Source organism: Macadamia integrifolia, unplaced genomic scaffold (assembly GCF_013358625.1).
Source record: "Macadamia integrifolia cultivar HAES 741 unplaced genomic scaffold, SCU_Mint_v3 scaffold275, whole genome shotgun sequence".
NCBI classification, from domain to species: domain Eukaryota; kingdom Viridiplantae; phylum Streptophyta; class Magnoliopsida; order Proteales; family Proteaceae; genus Macadamia; species Macadamia integrifolia.
The window spans coordinates 261624-282512 of NW_024868933.1; the positions used below are offsets into that span (position 1 = coordinate 261624).

Consider the following 20889-nt stretch of genomic DNA (forward strand, 5'->3'; position numbering starts at 1 on the left):
TGGTTGCTGTTGGCCTTATCTTGGCTCTTGATGGTTGTTACTGTTTTTTAGTTTTGTTGCTTTCCTTTGTTCCCCTTGGGGTTGGCTTCTCCTTGTTGGCTTAAGCCTCCCCTTCCCCCCCTTTTTCCCCTTGTTTTTTCTCTTCTCTTTGGGTATTTATTCATCCAAAAAAAAATGCTGTTGAAATATGCTTCTTGTGGTCGATCCTCTATCCTCTAGACTTCGTATTACATGCATGTATTATTATTTTCTGAGATTGGTGTCCCTAGAACATGAGAAAACATTCTAGATGAACTGGTCACCTGTTTTATAATATTATTGCAGCCATATATATCATCAGAAGCACCAACAACTTTTATAGATGATCAACCTACATCCTTCAATGCACCCGCCATATAGTCATCATCCAAGTTCAGGAGCATATTAGTTTCATCAACATTTTCAGTTGAGCAAACAGATGCCTCATCTAACCCATCCAGGGATAAGTGGTTCCAAACTTATCTTCGTATTTTATTTTATTTTATTTAAGCTTCTAGTACTGTAGCCGCTGGTAGATCTGCTACAACGTTGACATGTTTGCAGGTAGTCTCCAATATGCCTATCAATATAAGTACTGATGTGGTGAAGCAACTTCTTCCTGTGGGTGATATTTTTCAGAAGTTGTCCTTTTATTCCAGGTTGGCATGAATTCTTCTAATATATGTGTGGCTTCTTGGAAGTGTTCTGTTTCTTAGTTGTCGGTGGATGGTTTCATTTAACTGCTGATTACTCGTTCACCTCAGAAATTCTACAGATCAAAATTCAAACTACAGTCTTTGCTTGCAGGATGTGGTCAAGTTGTGGTCTAATTTTTTTTTCCTATATGACTTTCTATATGCAATCAGTACTTATAAAGCCCTGAATGGATTTGTAGATTCATTTAATGATGCAACAGCTTTACGCTTGGTGGATGAATTTTGTGGATGTCTGAGTATCAATCAATCAATATGTTTGTGAATTTTTACTAAAGTATTGCATTTCTTGTAAAACATAAGGCACCTTAGGAATGTGTATGGAAACTGTTTTCCATTGTTATCTTTTAAGGCAGTCCTTAATAACCACTTCAAAAGGCATACAATAATCTAAATTATTGTTCTTATATGTTTTCAGGGCTCTTCACTAGATGTGTAATGGTGTTTTACTGTTTTTTTGCTGGTGATGTCTGTCAGATTGTATATCAGTTGGGGGTCTATGGGTGCCCATAGACCTCCATATCATAGGGTATCCTTTTCCTTTAGTTATAGTCTTTGTCTCAAGTTACTGTGGGATGACTTTCCTATTATAACTAGTTTCCTAATGTAGCTAGATATAGTTTTCTATTGTGGTTATGATAGTCATTAGTTTATTTCCTCTCTCTCTCTCTCTCTCTCTCTCTCTCTCTCTCTCTCTACTGGTTCTCCGTAGTTTCGATGTTATTACATGGTATCAGAGCATAAGGTTCTGATTTGGAAGATTTCTAAAGGTCTTAGTTGAAGGTTACAGCAACCTGTGCAGAAATGGGGTTTGATGACTAGAACTGGAATAGATAATAAAAGAACATTTTTCATCAGCAATGGAACTCATCATCATCAGCTCTCTTGCGTCTTTTTCCACCTCACAAATTCATTATGCTCAGCTTCTTAGAGGATCAAATGTAGCTGTGGCATGTTCTTAACACTGGTCGAAAACTAAATCGCAGTCGGAACCCGATATCAAACTGATAAAATTATATTCATATACTTTAGGGTGAAAAAGAGATTACAATAAGCATAAACTTCAAATATTTGGATCCTCCATGACTTTACGAGATTTGAATTGTGACTTAGGGCAACAGTTGCAATGGCAGAAATCACTCTCACAATACCCAGTCATAATTTTGCTGTAATTCATGTGCCTGCAACGGTCGGAGCACTTTGAATTAGTGCATCCGAAAATTGTATTGCCCTATAGCAACCCGATACATCGCAATCCATGCTTCCTGAAACATACCTGCATATTGTAATCGATATAAGATGATAATATGCAAAAAAGAAAAAAGAAAAAAAAGATTGAGTTTTTCCTACAGCCAATGGGGCCTGAGATGCCCACTAGGGGTTTATGAACCCTAGGATGGTGGATGTACCATCTTCGGGTTTAAATTTTTTTTTTTAAATTTATAAAAAAAGAAAAAAAAAAAAAAAGATTGAAGACTAGTAAACTGTTTTTTAAAAAGTAGAAAAGAAAAAAAGATTGAAGAGTAGTATTGCTACAAAATTCAAAATTAGATCGAATAAACTCTAATTCCGATTTTCACAACTCTATTGGAGAACATTAAAAAGAGAGAATGTTTACCTTCAGTGAAGAGAAGGAGAAGAACAATCAAGCTGAGAAGGAACGAAGACAACTTCATTCTTCTGTCTAGTCTTTAGAGAGTAATGTCATGTATGAGAATAGGATTTGCTTGTTAGTTATTTATATTAAAATTAGTTCTTTTTTTTGGTAAGAGTTTATGATAAAACTAAACCCTTTACATATGTAAATTCATTTATACATTCTTGCATGACAATGACAACTATACATTCTTGCATGACAACGACAACTGTTTAAATTTATTTATTACACCGTAAATTTAGTCGATATAACTTTGAATACAACAAATTTCTATTTAAATTACATGGCTAAATATAATTATGAGCTGTAAATTTTAATGGTGTCAATTGGTCAGTTCAGTTCGGTTTTGATCAAATTAAATTGATTTCGATTTGTTTCTGAGTTCATAAAAATCCAAATAGTTAAGGAAGTTTCAGCTTTGGTCCGGTTTGGTCTGATTTTTTATTTTTTTTATTGGTTTCATTATATATTATTATAAACTATATCACTCAAAGGGAATGAGTAAGGCTCTGTTTGCTAGTCATCTGAAAAACATTTCTGACGTTTTGATTTGGTTCGATATGAATTGGTAAAAAATTGTTTTGGTTCGGTTCGATATGAATCTGTCTTGACTGAAATTTAACACCCTATAATATGTTGTATCGAATTAATTCTTATTAACTAAAATGGTTTGGAGAATCAGATTTGCCGTAATTGCTTGAATTGGATAGGACTAATAAATGGTAACTTGGGTTGGAATTACAATATAAAATTATAGTAAATGGAGGTGATCTGATTCTCGTGTAAGGACCTTTAAACACATTATTGATCGGATGGATAAGAAATTATCAATTTGGAAATCTTATCTTCTTTCCTATGTTGGTGGGAAAGTGTTAGTTCAATCGCTCCTATATTCGATTCCATCTTTTTGGATGTCTTGTTTTGACCTCTCGCTCAGTATTTGTCGTCAGATTGACTCTATCTGTGCCCGCTTTTGGAATGGGCATTTTTTTGGCAATCTTGAAAGTTCCAAACGAAGAGCTCATCTTATCTCGTGGCATCGGATTTGTTCCCCTTGGCAGCGGGGCGGCCTTGGCATTAGAAATGCCAAAACACGTAATCAAGCCCTTCACCTAAAATTGGGTTGGAGATTACTTACTAAATCTAATTCTCTATGGGCGTCAATCCTTAAGACGCGATTCTTCCTTAAGAATTCTCTCGTTGACTCATCCATCTCTACCAAGAAGGGGTCTTGGATCTGGAAAAGTCTTGTTTCCATATTACCTCTTCTTAAGCATATGGTTTATGTGTCGATTGGATCTGGTTCTTCCACTTTCTTTTGGGTTGATCCTTGGTTCCTACCCTCTTGGAATTTTTGGTATCGGGCTCTTCCTCTTCTTCTCACTCCTTTTTTCGAGTCAGCGACTTTATTCGAGATGGCTGCTGGAATACTCATGTTTTACTCAACCTTGTCCCTCCCAATGTGTGTTCCCATATTTGTAGAATACCAATCTCCTCTCGTCCCCGATGAGTGGAAATGTCGCACTTCCTCCATTGGTATTTTTTCTACAAAGCATGCATCTCGATTTCTTCTTGCTCAACCCGTTGGTCCTTTTCGGGGTTCTACCCCTAACTCATACCTTTCTCTTCCTTCACATTGGTGGAATTTTTCTGGAAATTGAATTTGCACCCAAAATTTACAATTTTTTTTCTGGCGATTGTTGCTTAATGGTGTTCCTTTTCGGGAACAGTTGAGTAAATGGATGAATCTAGATGTCTCATGTGCGTTTTGTGATACTAATACTGAATCTATTCCCCACCTCTTCCTTGAATGTGACTTCACTGCAAGGATTTAGGCTATTTGTCCGATCGGCTTATATTTTAATAGATTACATATTTCATCTGTGACTGATTTTGTCAGGGTTTTCTTTTTTAATTCTTTCTTCTTACATCAAGAGAAATGTCGCTTCTTTTGTATGGTGGCTGTTGTGGCTTATTTTATCTGGGTCCACAAAAATGAAGTAGTGGTTCAACATTTAAATCCGAATCCTACCGTGCTTGTACGGCATATTTCCCGATGGCTTGTTGAACTACAATTAAGCATGGATACTAACTTCTTCAATCTTTCTTCCTTTGTTACATATAATTCAGAGATCGTCTTGAGCAGGGATTTCTCTCTACCTGTTTTGCCTTCTAATATATTAGTATATCTTGGATTTACTAATTGTTTGAGATCAGACTCTTTTTGGATATGTGGTGTTCTCTTGCAAGGTAGATTTTAGTTTCTTGCCCAACGACCTTCTCTATTTTCTTCCTTGGAGAACATAGAGGTCGAAGGAATTTTGTATGGTTTGAAGATGGTAGGTGCTAAGGGTTAGACTATTTTTGAAGTTTGGTTTTCCTCCAAGGCATTACTTCAGCTTATTCCGACGCCCTCTGACAGTAGCTGGCCTCTCTATAGTATTGGGTTCTTTTGGGATCTTTATGCGACGTTTGGGCATATTAAGTTTATATATAAATATAGGGGTTCTATCGTTCTTATGTTGTATTTAAAGACCTTCTGTAACTTGGATAAGGGATAGAGTAGTACTCTTTTACTGTAAATTTTATTTTTTTTCCTTTTTGGTAATCGAAAAAAAAAATAATGGAGGTGACACCCAAAGTTCCCTATATATATTGGATAGTTTAGTTATGATCTGCTGCTTGGGGGGCATCAGGGCTAGGCTGGTCGGGTTTTTAGAAAACCTTAGTCCAACTCTAAGGCACCGTTTGATAAAGTTTCTGCTGTTACTGTGTCTAGAAACAACAGAAACGGCTTTTTCATTTTTTGGTAAACAAAAACAGATTTTTTTGTGTTTGATAAACCTGGTTCTCAAAACGTTTTTTGCAAACATAATGCTACTAAAAAACCCGATAGTATCATCGGATAGTCCTAATAAATGGTAACTTGGGTTGGAATTACCATATACAATTATAGTAAATGGAGGTGACACCCAAATTTCCCAATATAGATCGGATATTTTAGTTAGGGAAATTTACAGTGCCTCCCCCTAGAGAATGCCACTATTATAAGAACACCCTCTCTATTTTACCAAATTAGACTTAAACCCCCTACTGTCAGTCACTGTTAAATGAATAGTTAAAATGACCGTTATACCCTCCGTATTCACTGAAACCCATGTTGTAACCCGATGGCGACAACGAAGATGATTAGGGGTGTCAAATCCTAGCCCGAACCGATAAAACCGATTGAAACCGACCAATAAAACCCGAACCAAACCAAACCGATCCTTATTGGATTGGTTTTGGATTGAGGTATGTTGGGACCGGCTGAAAATCGATCCAAATCGAACCGACCAATAACCAAACCAAAACCAAACCGAATGAAACCGATAAAAAAATAAATGATTATGAGATTAAAAAATTAGTGAATTGACTATCCATTTTTTACAATATTAGTGAGAAAAATATTTTTTGTAAGAGGAATTGTTACAAATCATTGAATATTAGGTTATAAATAGAAAAATTGATTTGTAAATTGTAATAATGCTTCCATTGATTTCCTTGTTCACTATAGAAAACTAGTTAGTTAATTAAATGAATAATTGGATGATAGGGTGCATTTTGTGATTTCAATATTAGTTATCTTCTTGGTAATTTGTTCTCCATTGGTTTCAATATTACTTATCTTTCTCATACAATGATAAACCATGATTTAATCATAAATTTACAGTGTTTTTTTTTTTCCCCCATCAAATTTTGTCATTATAAGTTATAAATGTAAGATTTCATTATGGTTCAAGCCCAATAATAAACTGATCTAAACCGATATTAATCCGATATTGAAAAATCGAAATAAACTGAAACCAAATTGGACGGAAATCGAAACTAGCCGAAAATCGAAGTTCCTTAATGGATTGGTTTTGGTCTCCCTCATTCCTAGACCGAAACTAATTCAACACGACCGAAACCAAACCGAACCATCCAATTGACACCCCTAGAGACGACGAAGACGATGGTGGCAGTGGAGATTCCTTATCCTTCTTCACTCCCACTGACTTGACTCTCTACTATCTGGATCTGGCATCACGGGCTTCGGATTACATCGGTAGATTTGGATCATCGGCGATCGTTCAGAGCACCCACTGATAAGAAATAACTTAGATAATAGTAGCAGATGTTGAAACTTAGTTCAGACGTTGGACTCTGTTAGGGTTTTCAGACATAGTTCTGGTTTATGGTTCATCATTATTGATGGTGAAACCAAGCTTTGACTTCTTTCCATAATCGACAGACAGATGCTCTAAGAGAAGCGATCCCATACTAGATCCAGTGCCTCCACCAACAACGTTAAAATCTAGGAAACCTTGGAGACAAGTACAGTTATCCACGAGCTTATAGATCCTATCCAAGCAGAGGTCGACGATTTCTTTCCCAATGGTATAGTGGCCACGGGCAAAGTTGTTAGCATCATCTTCCTTGCCACTGATGACTTGTTCTAGGTGGAAGAGTTGGCGGTACATCCCTGTCCTCACTTCATCAATAGGCTTCTCTGTAGGAATATTCTCTAGAATATTATTTATTATTATCCCATATACCAATTAGGAAATTGATTGATACCAATCTCTTAGTATTGGATTCCAAATAGGAAACCCACTCCTCGTCTAATTAGGAAAAATAGTCCTACCCTATTTGGCACACCTTAATGGGAGAGTGCACAAACTCTATTAAATAGGACTCTAGGTCCTCCTTCTACCCTAACATCACTCTCATTATTGGAGCTATCATTAAGAGAGCATTAAGGGGAGCTAGTGGGAGAAACCTAGAGAATCCATTGCGTTCACACTTAGGGTTGTAGGAAGGATATAATGGTGGTGAATTCTTCACAGACAATGGCGAACGGTATGTATCTACCATTATGGTTTAATTTGTGATTCCCTGAATGTATTGCAAGATCCTATTGTTATTATATAGTAGGAATTTCGTCCTACATTCTTTCCTTCTGCCATACTTATCTCAACTATTGATTTAAATATTTCTTTATGCTTTTTGAGAGGAGAAAAAAAAATTTGAAATTTTATGCTTTGCCAGTGAAAATGAAGGAAAAGATTGAATTTTGATGCTTCCAAATCTGGTAAAGTAATTTGATTTCCCTATGGAAGGGGAGAGTATTGAATCCCGACCGGCCAGTTGTGCGGCTAGCTCATTGTATATTGGAATGTGACCCAGTGGCAGGAAAGTTAAATGTAGAAGAAAAGGTAGGTAAAATGAGCCGCCGGCTGTGATCTCCTGTGCTCTGAACGATCGTCGGTGGTCCAAAAAGGTAAATTAGGTCTCGATTTGAGGTCAGGGTATAGTAACTATCGATTTGGGGATGAGACTATTACATGGATATTTTAGGTACTTCACATTTAGTAAAGACATTTTGGTATTTAAAATAAAATACAGTGGCTGACATCAACATGTAAGGTATATTCCTTAACAGTGAATGATGATAGGGGGTATGAGTCTAATTTGGTTAAACAGAGGGGGTGTTTTTATAATAATGACATTCTCTAGGGTGGGGCGTTGTAAATTACTCTTTTAGTTATGATCTGTTGCCTGGGGGCATCAGGGCTAGGCTGATCAAGTTTTTAGAAAACTTAGTCCAATTATAAGGCACCGTTTGATAACCTTTATGCTGTCTAAAAACAGCAGAAACGACTTTTCACTTTTCCAGAAACAAAAACGGATTTTTTGGTGTTTGCTAAACCTGTTCCTCGAAACATTTTTTGCAAACATAATGCCACTAAAAGACCCGATAGTATCATTGGATAATCCTAATAAATGGTAACTTGGGTTGGAATTACCATATAAAATTATAGTAAATGGAGGTGACACCCGAAGTTCCCTATATAGATTGGATAGTTTAGTTATGATCTGTTGCCTGGGGGGCATCAGGGCTAGGCTGGTCAGGTTTTTAGAAAACCTTAGTCCAACTCAGCCCTATTAGAGTCAATGCAACCCGGCTCAGCCTTGATTGATTCTTAGTGGGTCAAATTAGGATGATTTGGCCTTTATGACATTGATGACCCTATTTTTGTTGTCTCAATGCCCTGAAGCATAAGATTAGGCTTGACTCGACCTGGCTCTACACTATGAGTGAAAAAGCGATCTCTCGCTAGGACTTAGGCCAACGCTCTACTACTCTGACAATCACCACCACACCAAATGCGCTTCCCTCAACTAGCATGTTGATTGTTTTTATGAGAATTACGTGGCATGCTCATACAACTCAACCACTAGGCATAGGGATGTCAATCCCAAGTCCGCACCGGTTAGATCGATCAAGTCGACCGTTTAATGACTGACTTTGTTTGCATAGATTATTAAACCCGTTTATAAACAGGTAGTATAAGGTGTAAGTGTAACAAATAAGTTCGATGGGCGCCCGATCAGCCTAGCCCATTTACAAGCACGACTCCGCCTGACACGTTTAGCCCGATTATTTATATGTATATTTTGATTTATTTGAGATAAAATAGAGTATATATTGATATATATATATATATATATTTTATCAATTATTGAATCTAATTAAGTGTAATATATTTTCTAAATTGTTAATGATTTAATAAAAAAATATTAAAGTATCTTAAATCTAAGACAATTAAAGACTGTTTAAAAATTTTAGGTTTTATTGGTACATTATCCTGTTTAAGGCTCGATTATAACCCGATTGAGAGAAGATCGGTTAAAGCCCGAAACCTGCCCGAACTTGACATGAGACCGATCGAATCATGGTCCAATAGTATAGGCCCGCCCCGGCCAATTGACACCCCTAGCTCGGCCGACGCGACCGGCCCTTGTTGGACCAACTTCATCCTACCTATTGTACGCCACGCAGCCGGGCAGCCCTTTCACCATTAATCGATTGTAAATGATACAATTTACGTTAAAACGATAAATAGTTTATGTTCTACTGTACTTTGTTTTTTCTTTTTCGAAATGCCATTTTAGTAAGAAAAGGAAGTCCCACAAGTTCGAACTCTCTTCTGCAGTAAAGAGAGAGAGAGAGAGAGAGAGAGAGAGAGATCCTTGGTTAGGCATGGCCGCCACGAAGAGTAAGACGAGCAGCTTCTCTCGCAACCTAATGGGTGCACAACTCGCTCAGACACCAGGTCTCAAGCAAGGACTGAACGGTGCTACTTTCATCTCCTTCGGAATACCAAACCTTGACAGTAATCCTCCATACATAACCTTCTTAGCTTCTTCTTCTTCTTCTTCTTCAGAATATGGACGGAAAGGGAAAAGTAGTAGATAACAGAGGAAGAAAGAGAGATAGATAGATAGAAAGAGAGAGAAGGGTTATCATCTTAATTTTTTCGTTTCTGTTAGTTTTGTTTTTTGAATGAATTTGATTGTTTTAACTTACAACCTCAAATTTTGTAGAGATTTTAGGAGGTGGGTTCCCTCTTGGGACCTTAATTATGGTAATGGAAGGCGTAGAAGCACCTCACCATCTGCTACTGTTAAGGAATTTCATGTCTCAGGGACTAGTTCACGAGCAACCCCTTCTCTATGCGAGTCCGGCAACAGACCCAAGGGCTTTTCTGGGGACTTTGCCAAGTCCTATTTTGACGAAGGACGACAAGGTTATTGATCGTGAGCCAGAACAGGTTTGTTATTTCCTCTTGTCTTATTTTCAAGTTTGTCCTCCTCCATTACTAGTTATTGATGAACGTAGTATGTAGGGTTCTAATGGTTAATTTCATCGAGTTGCAGAAGGGGTTAAGGATTTGCTTGGCAGTATAAGAAGTACTTTGGGGAGAATCAACAGAGTTCTGAGGGTCACAGAGGTTAGTTCTTATATACTTTTCCCCCTTTTACTTCGTATTAGGCTAAAACTAGTCTATTTAGGGTTTTACGATGGAGAGCTGAGAGAATAGGAAAGGAGGATTTATTTGCGATGGTTTGAATTACTTTCTGTTTATCTGCACTGTGAATAATGTTTAATATTTTCTTCACTATATTGGGTTTGAGGGTGCTGATATAAGTGTCATTGTTGAGGATTCACTTTTGGATCCACTTTTCCTGCTGAACTGATGGATGCAATCACAGGCTAAGGTAATGACTTAAGGGCTTTTGCAAACTTGAAGAGAGGAAGGTGCATTATTGACTTCTTTCTTGATGCATCTTGACGCATCCTTACGAAGCACTTGAGTCCTGGCAAGTAATTCCTCAGCTCTTTCTTGGACTTCTTTGACCCCCCCTAGATCTTTAAGATTAACCTCCCTAGGATTTTTATAAAGAGTGCTGCTTTGCACATGGGATATTGGACATTCAAAACCCTGTATTAGGAGTTAAAATAAATGGAAGTTTCTCTGATGTGATTGGTCAAGGTCAGTCACTGAGATTAGTGCTTTCCTTTTTGAACTATCTCCATTACTTCAACTGCGCTTTGACATTTTTAGACTTTCTGGCCAATTAATTTATCACATGGCTCTAAGATATGGAAAATTAATGTCTGCTGAGACCAATAATTATTTCCCAGGAATTCATTTGCCATCTTAACAATTTATTAGTCTCTCTGCAAAGTGTAAGCCATGGAGTGACATCTGGCATGTTTGTTCAATCTTGGTTCAAAATCATTCAGGAGGTCTTTGAAGTTCCCTGACTTCACATAGTTGGCTCTAGTGCTCTACTAATGAAATGCCTTGCCTTATCTTGGTAGATGGTAGATTTTTCTTGTGTAGAAATTACTGCCCCCTGATGGAAGGCTTTGGATCTAAGTGTGTAATGTGACAGACGAATATTTTGAGCTGGGCTAGCATGACCACCGGAGGACGAGAATGTCATCCTTTTGGTGCCTTAATGGCACCAAAAGGATATAGAGAAGCTTACAACTTTGTAGCCTTTTCAACTTTTAGTCTAAACTCAGAACTGAAGTAGAATTGTCTTCTTTTCATACATGGGATGGTGAAAGTCATCCTCCTAGGGGTTATAGTTTGTCTCTTTCATAAAAGGAATCATATTTACTTGAGACTAAGTGAAGCTTTTTACTCACCAAGTCGTATGAGTTTTCCTTTAGGAAGTGGGTCTCAGTTTCTGTTACTTGATAACAATGAGATGGATATCGTCAAAATTTACAGGGTCTGAGACCTTGTGACATTAAGTTACTCCAGCAAGGTTTGATTAGAACTCAACTATCTTTGAAGCAGTCGGAGGAGTAGAATGTGAATGTCTTCTTAGCATCTCTATTTTTCATTAGATTTTTGTTTTGATAACCATTGAAATCAATAAAGTTGGTTTCCCTATAAAGAAATTAAATTTATATTTTCTGTTAAGTTTTTCTTGAATTCTTGACTCGTTTTGAAGATTGACCCGCTCCGACATTTTGGTGGCGACCCGAACGGGAAGTTTTTTGAGATATGTGATGGAAGCAGAGGGGTTCGACTGGATCGACTGCGACCCGATGGGTCGACTCGCTACTTGGAGTATATATAATGTACTGTTGTCTTGTTGAGAATGCCATTGTATTTTGGGGGTTTATCGAGCTAGGGTTTCAGGGCGAGTTTTCTTGCTGCTGTTTGGGTGTAATATCTCTTCTGCAGAGTGAAACATCTTCTTCTTCGCCCGAGGACGTAGCACACCACACTAGTGTGTGAACCTCGTTAATCTCTGTGTCATGCAGATCTTTTGTCTATTTATTTTTCGTATTTCTTGGTGTTTGATCTAACATTTTCCCTTCAATTTTTTCAAAAGAGAATGATAAAGTGAGACGTAGTGGCATTATTAACTGTAAAGGATTGCTTAGAAGGCAGCCATCTCTTGAGCAATTACAGAGTTCCCCCCCCCCCCCCCCCAAACCCCCCACCCTGGACAAAGTTTTTCCCTGAAGCAGTTAGAAGGATCAGGCTTGGTCAAGGGTTGTCATTTAATGTTGTATGGACATTGCAGCAGAGGATTTCTTAGTGCAACGGTAAGGAGAAGTAATATGTTATAAATTAGAGAGATCAAAAGACCAAAGGTACTTGGGAAGTAGGGAGAAAAGGTATGAATAGCCTAGGCTTGAGGACTAACATGACCTTAAATAGAGTTGAATGGTGGAACAATATTCATGTAGCCAACACCATTTTATTGGGAAAAAGGCTTAGTTGAGTTGAGTCTGAGGAATCAGGCCGATGGTATTGCGAGCGTATTTCTGCTATTCCTTAGTTTTAGTCAGAAGAAAATTGATTTTGGTAATTGTTATGTTATAAATAAATATTAATCTTGGTCCTTTCCCGTTTGTAATAGATAATGGAAGAAAAAGCTTCATCTACAAAGAGGCTCATCATCATCAGCTGCCTTGCTTCTCTTCTGCCCTCTCAAATTCATTATGCTCAGCTTCTTAGAGGATCAAATGTAGATTTATGGCCTGTTCTTAAAAATGCTTCTTTCATTTCAATGCAGAAAAAGTAGAGCAATCGCTTTTCAAGTTCCGAACCTATAACTGGGAGTAACTATATATTTTCGTTTCTATGGACTTGATGGATATGGACAACTATGTTATCTTCTTATCTTTTCCATGCACAATATCAACCCTACTGTTTAAGATGCTGTATTCTTGTTCTTGATGTAATTAAGCAAACTATTATGTGTTCTCTAAATTCCAAGAGGATGTTATAAGTTATGAAATATTAATGCATTGATGCTTTAGGACAGAAAATGCTAATAAATTATGGTGATAGAGAACCCTTAGGGAAGGGAGGAGAAATCAGAGTAGAGATGGGGAAAAGGAGGATCACACTCACACATTCATTCAATAATCAAATTGCTCTCCAAAACTTCAATCGATTACAACTAATATATAGGAAAATAGGAACATGAAATTAGAAACGTAACTGGAATGGAAACTAGCCTAAACTAGGAAACAACTATAAAAGGAAACCAAAGCAAGGAAATAAATCCTACTCCTACGTTCAAGTCTGGAAACTAAAAGCATGAAATAAAATACTAAGTAAACTACTAATTTTATTTCCAACCCTTGTTGGACCAAAACCCTGGGCTGGACCGGTTCTTCTTGGCTCTTGGCTTCCAAAGCCGGTCATGCTGGTCCAACCAAGAAAGGGCAGCCATATCTGCATCAACTCTCCTCCTCTGGAAAGAACTCGACTCCGTCGAGTTAGGGAAAGGACCGAGGAGACCGTCTGAAAGAATACGCTAAATGAGGAACGATCCCACCATCTTCTTGAGCTTAATTTCAGGGAGATCTTTGGCAGGATGAAACTTCATAGTCTTGTTGGCATGCTTGAAGGCATAGGTATTGGCATAGCCACAATGCTGTACTTTCTTATCAAACAACAAAGGTCGACCAAGAAGGATATGGCACACTTTTAGAGGGAGGACATCACATTGGACTGTATCCTTAAATCCACCAATAGAATATGTGACCAAGCACTTATCTGTGATTTTGAGATTAGTGTTGTTCACCCAAGCAACCTTGTAAGGATTAGGATGTGGTTCTGTATTCAATCCTAGCTTACGAACAGCGTCTTCAGAGACAACATTAGTGCAACTGCCTCCATCAATGACCAAGGTTAGCAACTGATCATTGCACTTCACACGAGTTTGAAAAATACTACTGCGGCGCCAATCTTCATTTTCAGTGGCCTTTTGAGTGGTCAACACATGACGAATGACATAAAAAGGATGTTGGTCATCGTCACTGAGAGTGTCATTGACTTCACCTGTTGCACGCTTTTCTCTTAAATCAACTGTGTCAAAACCAAGTTGCTCTTCGGGAATATATGGTATAGAAGAATCCTTATCAATAAAAGCAACCAAACGGCTGGGACATTGGGCACTGATATGTCCAAATCCATGGCATGAGTAGCACCGAACTGTAAATTTTGAAGAATCAGAAGATTTATCTGAACCACGCCTAGGGGGTGAATATGGGCGAGTAGGCCGTGAAGATGACATTTCAGAAACATGTCGAGGTGGAGAATACGGCCGACTAGGTCGTGAAGAAGCCATAGATGTAGCACTTGGCTGTGGCTTGCTAGATGACCTCTCTTGGGTAGGAGACTGTTGCCAAACGGAACTAGTACCTCGAGAAAAAGTATCTGCAAAATTTCTCCGGTTGTATGGGCGTTTCAGACTTTCCTTAACCTGATATGCTACTTGTACGGCGTCTTTCATTGTAGGTAGTCGACTAGATGCAAGGGCAGCACTAAGTTGAGGGTGCAAACCATTGCGAAATTGGGTCACTAAGACTTCTTCATCCCACTCAAAGTCAGAACGAGTGGCTAAATAATAAAATCTAGCAACATACTCCTTAACGGTCAAATTCTCTTGTTTCAACTGTGCAAATCTGAGATGCATGCGTTGCTTGTAATCAGAAGGCAAGAATCGTCGATTCATGACTTCATACATTTCAGCCCAAGTATTGACCAAACCAATGCCTCGGGTTCGGTTCTGTTGTTGTTGCTTGATCCACCAGACTCGAGCCGTGTCTTTCAGTTTGGCCTCTGCAAATAGGATCTTTCGAGCCTCAGTCAACCCGTACCATCTGAAGAATGTATCTAAACTGTGAATCCAGTCAAGGTACAATTCTGGATTATTGTCTCCATAAAAATCAAGGACATCCAGTTTTGTTGCTCTTTCTGCTCCATCATCATGTCTCCTAGTCCCATATGGTGGTGGAGGTGGTGGTGGTGGTGTATGATGTGGTGGTGTTACTGGCAGATCCTGTGGAGTGGTATTGGAAGAATCTCCAGACTGAATGAGACTCTTTTCTTTATCTGCGGCCACCAAACGATCAATAGAAACTTGCATAGATTCCACCATTGTCTTTAGGGACGTGACCATATTAGTGAGAGCATCAAATTTTGCATCAGTTTCTCCTTTATAGGAATTCAGCTGTTGAACAACTTCACTATTGGCTACCATGGTGATGAGTAACAAAATAGCACTCAAAGAATAATGGTAGAATAGTAAATAACTGGAAGCTTAAAGGGTAGGGACAGAATAGTAAAATATTTTTTTTCTTTGGAAGTTCAAATTAAACCACAAAAAGGTATGTCAGTCACGTGTGGGATAGGGGTTTGATTTGGAAATAAAAATATATGGGACAAAAGGGGAATAAAGGAGAAAGGAAGGGGTATTTTAGGAAATAAAAGATAAATAAAAAAAAAAGGAACAAAAGGGGAATCGTGGGGGTGGGTTTTAGAAATTCAAAATAGTGACAGAGGAAAGGGAGTTTTCTTCCTTCTTAGAGTCGAAACCAGAGAAAACCGAAGGAGAAAATGGCGGAAGCTTGGGGAAGTTCGACAACCAGCGGTGGATCCTTAGGAAACTTGAGGCGGGAAATGGACTCCCAACGAAGAGTGTGACCAGGGAGGACTTCAAACCAGATTTGGGAATGGAGTTTGAATCAATCAAGAAGGCTCCGAACCAGGTGTGTTCTTTGCTCTCTCTCTTCTTCTTCGTCTTCTTCTTTCTTCTTCTAGCTTCTATCTCTCTCTCTTCTCGATTTTTCTTTCTTCTCGATTCTTTTTCTCTTTTTTCTTTGCCGTCGGACACAGAGAGGAGGCGACGGCTGCTGTCGGAAGGGACAGAGAAGGCCGAGGGCAGGGAGGGTTTGGGGTTTTTTTTTTCCTGCTATCTGCTGCTTCTCCGACTTCGACCTCGACTCTTTTTTTTTTTTTTTTTTCTGTGTTCTCAGTATCGGTGGAATCAGACACAGAGAATGGGAAGGGAAGAAGAAAGATGGGGAAGGAATAGGATCCTTCGGCTCTGATACCAAGTTGATAGAGAACCCTTAGGGAAGGGAGGGGAAATTAGAGTAGAGATGGGGAAAAGGAGGATCACACTCACACATTCATTCAATAATCAAATTGCTCTCCAAAACTTCAATCGATTACAACTAATATATAGGAAAATAGGAACATGAAATTAGAAACGTAACTTGAATGGAAACTAGCCTAAACTAGGAAACAACTATAAAAGGAAACCAAAGCAAGAAAATAAATCCTACTCTTACGTTCAAGTCTAGAAACTAAAAGCATGAAATAAAATACTAAGTAAACTACTAATTTTATTTCCAACCCTTGTTGGACCAAAACCCTGGGCTGGACCGGTTCTTCTTGGCTCTTGGCTTCCAAAGCCGGTCATGCTGATCCAACCAAGAAAGGGCAGCCATATCTGCATCATATGGTACTGCAGAGACTAGGCAGGAGTACTGCAATGACTTTGATTTGGGGAAACCTCTGGAACGGCGATAACTCAGCGGAGGGCACATTGATTGTGTTAGCCTTGAAGACTGTACAAATATCAATGCTTTTCAGGATTGTTGTTCTTCCTTTTTAGCTAAATTTGCCAGGTTTGTTCATAAGCTTGTGGTTTAATATCTAAATATTTATCTAATCATGTGAAACTACATGCAGATAATCATGGAAAGCAGGAAATAATTTGTGATCACTTTATGGAAGTGGTATGATTTGTTTAAATCATACATGGTCAAATAACTTGAATTCTACTGCCGAAGATGTTCCACCCTGAGAATGTGCACAATGTGGCACTTCAGAATCCAAGAACCAACTTCCTTTTAATAGCCTCTAGTTTTAATTATTGGTGGTTTATATCACTGTTGACTGCTCAAAACATTCAGAATATCATTCTTTCAATCACACTAACTTGTTCTTTGTCAGGAGAACACCTTGAGAGATTTGTTCCATTCTTATGGTGTTACATTGTCCCTTTTGCTCACCACTATTTTCCTGGCATATTCGAGTAGAAATAAGCTCTCTCTCTCTCTCTCTCTCTCTCTCACACACACACACACACACACACACACACACACACACACACACACACACACACACACACACACAAAATCAATGTTGGAAGTAAAAAATGATAATATAATACAGAGTGCTGAAAAGTCAATTCCTTTGACTCATTTGTCTATTGATGAAATGAATTAATCTAGCTTGCTCTAGGATAATCAGATCACTTTTAGCCATCTCTTTTGTAAATTTAGTCCATTTTTATGGTAAATTAATTACAAATTCATTAAAAATCCTTAAAATGATCTGTTTGGTTCTAGGAATTAATCCAATCTATTCAAATAATTTCGTTCAATTTTCTCTGGATTAAAATTACTATCACTATTGTTTATTATATTCATATTGTTTTGTTTTCAGAAATGATGCAGGCCCTAGATGTGCTGGTCGTATTGCCATGCAATCTCTCTGTCCTCCACAATGTGGCTATGCTGAAATGGTGAGTTTCCTTGCATACTTTTTTGATCACATTCATATTCGCCTGAACTTCAATTTTGCGTGTTCTTCTTTGTTTAATTTTGCTTCAGAATTTATATTAAGTTTCTCATATGAGTCAAGATTTTTCACATGCCTCCTAAGAGGCAAGAAATTCTGTAAACATTGAGTTCTCTATTGTTTTGAAGAGAGAGAGAGAGAGAGAGAGAGGGAGAGAGAGAGAGAGAGAGAGAGAGAGATTCTAATAACAAGTGTATTTTCTTGGAATAATCTTTTGGGACCTTGGGTCACTCCCCCCTGCCCCCTTTTTATTCCAATATTCAGGAGCATTGCCCATTCATTGTTTGTACCAATGTGTTATTGTTGTAGGAATGGGATATGATTTCCTTTATTAGATGTCTTAAAAGCATGGTACGATCTTCAAATGCAGTTGCTTTGATTACATTTCCCCCTTCACTTCTTTCACCATCTTTTGCTAAGAGATGGCAGCATATGGCAGACACTTTGCTCTCAGTCAGAGCAATACCTGGTATGTTGTTACCCTTCATTAATACTTGTTATTGATGCCCTTGAAAAATTTCTCACAGCTTACCCATGACTGAAACTTTTCCAATCAGATGAGGACAAGGAAATGGCAAAACTCCTTACAGGTTACCAGGACATGGTTGGGCTTCTCCATGTCAATAAAGTGGCTCAGATTAATTCACAGGTACTCAAGAAAAAAAAGGGATAAAAACAATGTTTTTTTGGCCCTCTTCAGTTTGATAAGCTCGGGTCAACCTCTAACCTGAAGGTCGCAGCGGTTTTGAGTTGTGACCACCTATTGAACTACTCAGTTCTGTAATATGCTTCATTTTGCTAATCTATCTATTTTTCCTTCCTTTTAATTGAATAAGATTCATGGTAAAGTTTGAGTTGGCTGGGTGCTAGCTAGATTATATAAGTCATCCTTTCACCCGTCATATCTTAGCCTGCAGTTGTTGCATGGGATTGGACTAAACTAGGCCAAAGGCAAAACTTTTACCTATGAAATTTGCCAGGATATATATTTTTTGGCTTCATCTTACTTGCTGAATTTCTACTCTCCTTGGTGTAATGTGAACTGGTGTGTAGGTTCCTGTAATTCTAGAAGCTTGCACATTCTCAATGAAGCTACAAAAGCGGAGGTCTTTGGTCTTAGAACGTCTAAATCAAGCCCCTGTTGATGGTTCAAGTGGGATTTCATATGGCACATCCGCTGGTTGCTCTGGATCCTCCAAATCTGCATCCATTGATTTTTAGTGCTTTACTTCATCTGGATATATTATAACCAGTTGCCAGAACTCAAGTGCAAAATAGGCAGTGCCTACTGCAAGGTTTCTCCATATCTTTGAGCTAGCAACCGACCTTTCAGATGCATGCATTGAGTTTTTTCCTGATTAGTTTTCTGATGGTTTGTACAGTGATGACATCCGAACATATACACATCTTTGAGTTGGGGAAAGGTTGAGGTGATCATTCCTTGAACAGTACCTCTGGTAAGGAGACCTCCTATAAGCTTGCAGAGTGGAAGTAAAACACTATCTCAAGCAAAATTGAGCCTCCACAGATCTGCTACGCTATACTACTTGGCACTTAACCAGTACTGATTGATATAGAAAATCTCAATAAGATTTCTCCTCATTATTCTCATACATGCCTTTCTTCCTTTTCTTGAACAGTAAACATGTTTTCTTCACTTCTACTGGTACATTGGATTAATAACAGTGATCCAATGGGCTATAAACGAAGATGTTATCCTTGATGTAATGACTTGATGGTTTTTGTTTGTTTTTTTAACCACAGGATATCTAAGTCAAAGTCAAAGTAAAAAAAAAAAAATCGCTTTATATCCCCTCCCTTTTAATAATTGAAGGTCATATGAGAACAATGTTGGAAAGGCAATATCCTACACGAAGTATGAGCTGATAAATTTATTTATACTAAACGAGCAGTTAGGGTTGGATACTGTAGCACAATTGTCTCTCTCTTCACATAAAATGACAACTTGGTCATCTAATTTGGACTAATTGCTGAATTGAATATTAGATGCAAAGAGGGGTGGGGCCGTGGGGGGGAATCAGAATAATTAAAAAAATTAAAAATAGTATTTTACTTTTTCATATCGTAATCAATGTAAGATGATAAAATGCAAAAAGATCGAGTTTTCTTACAGCCACGGGGCCTGAGATGCCCACTAGGAGTTGACGAACCCTAGGATGGTGGATGTACCATCTTTGGGTTTAGAAAAACTTATAGATTAGTTAACTGTTTTTTCAAAAGTAGAAAAAAAAAAAAAAAAAAGATTGAAGAGTAGTGCTATTACAAAATTCAAAATTAGATCAGTTCAAACCCTAATTCCGATTTTCATAACTCTTTTGAAGAATATTAAAAAGAAAGATTGTTTACCTTCAGTGAAGAGAAGGAGAAGAACAATGAAGCAGAGAAGGGACGAAGACAACTTCGTGCTTCTGTCTAGCTTTAGAGAGTAATGTGATGTATAAGAATAGGATTTGTTTATTTATAATAAAATTACTTCTTCATGACAATGACATCTGTTTAAATTTATTTGTTACAGTAAAAATTTAGTCGATATAACTTTGACTACAAAAAATTTCTATTTAAATTACATGGCTAAATATAATTATGAGCTGTAAGGGTGTCAATTGGTCAGTTTGATTTGATTTTGATCAAACAAAATCGACCTTCACTAGTTTCTGAGTTAATAAACATCCAGATAGTTAAGGAAGTTTCAGCTCTGATTTTTTAATTTTTTTTACCGGTTTCATAGTATATTATTATAAACTATATCCCTCAAAGGGAATGAGTAAGGCTGTATTTGCTAGTCATCTAAAAAAAATATTTCTGACAATTTTTTTTTTTTTTTCTGTTTTACGGGAACAAGGGAAACGGAACCTTCCCTTTATTGTCCATGGTTCATTTTCTCTCTCTCTCTTTTTTTTTTTTTTTTCAATAAAAAAATAAATAGCAGAAACGGAAAATGTTAGATCATGATAACAAATTCCAATATTTGAGTTTCGTTCCAAAATGGAAAATTTTGGTTTTGACGCAAAACATCATTTCTAGAATAGAATGGTTACCAAACACAACCTTAATATCTTCCTTATTTTTTGATGCTTTGTAATGACATGAAAAGGGGTTATCTCTGAGTTGTGAGCTATACCAAGTTTTAGAACGGTCAAGGTAGACATCAATCTGATCCAGCTAATATTGATTAATCCAATATGAGTTTTAGAAC

At 37.7% G+C, this 20889-nt stretch overlaps 1 protein-coding gene and 1 long non-coding RNA gene across 2 annotated transcripts; one reads left to right on the plus strand and one right to left on the minus strand.

Annotated features, from left to right (window-relative positions):
* Positions 1-81: 81 nt before the first annotated feature.
* On the plus strand, positions 82-19603 carry LOC122067176 (elongator complex protein 4-like). Its single transcript, XM_042631020.1, has 7 exons — positions 82-444; positions 583-677; positions 17538-17616; positions 17982-18141; positions 18230-18321; positions 18726-18967; positions 19055-19603. The coding sequence occupies exons 2-6, from the start codon at positions 595-597 to the stop codon at positions 18891-18893; spliced, it is 582 nt and encodes a 193-aa protein (XP_042486954.1). The 5' UTR covers positions 82-444; positions 583-594; the 3' UTR covers positions 18894-18967; positions 19055-19603.
* Positions 1727-4502, minus strand: LOC122067177. The gene is made up of 2 exons (XR_006136607.1): positions 2350-4502; positions 1727-2007 (listed from the first exon to the last, which is right to left on the minus strand). It is a non-coding gene; the product is annotated as an uncharacterized LOC122067177 (long non-coding RNA).
* Positions 19604-20889: the final 1286 nt, after the last annotated feature.

Coding starts and splice junctions, on each gene's coding strand:
- LOC122067176 (XM_042631020.1), top strand. CDS start 595: ATGCCTATCAATATAAGTACTGATGTGGTGAAGCAACTTCTTCCTGTG. Junction 17,617..17,981: donor AATGTGGCTATGCTGAAATG/GTGAGTTTCCTT, acceptor TTATTGTTGTAG/GAATGGGATATGATTTCCTT. Junction 18,142..18,229: donor CTCAGTCAGAGCAATACCTG/GTATGTTGTTAC, acceptor TTTTCCAATCAG/ATGAGGACAAGGAAATGGCA.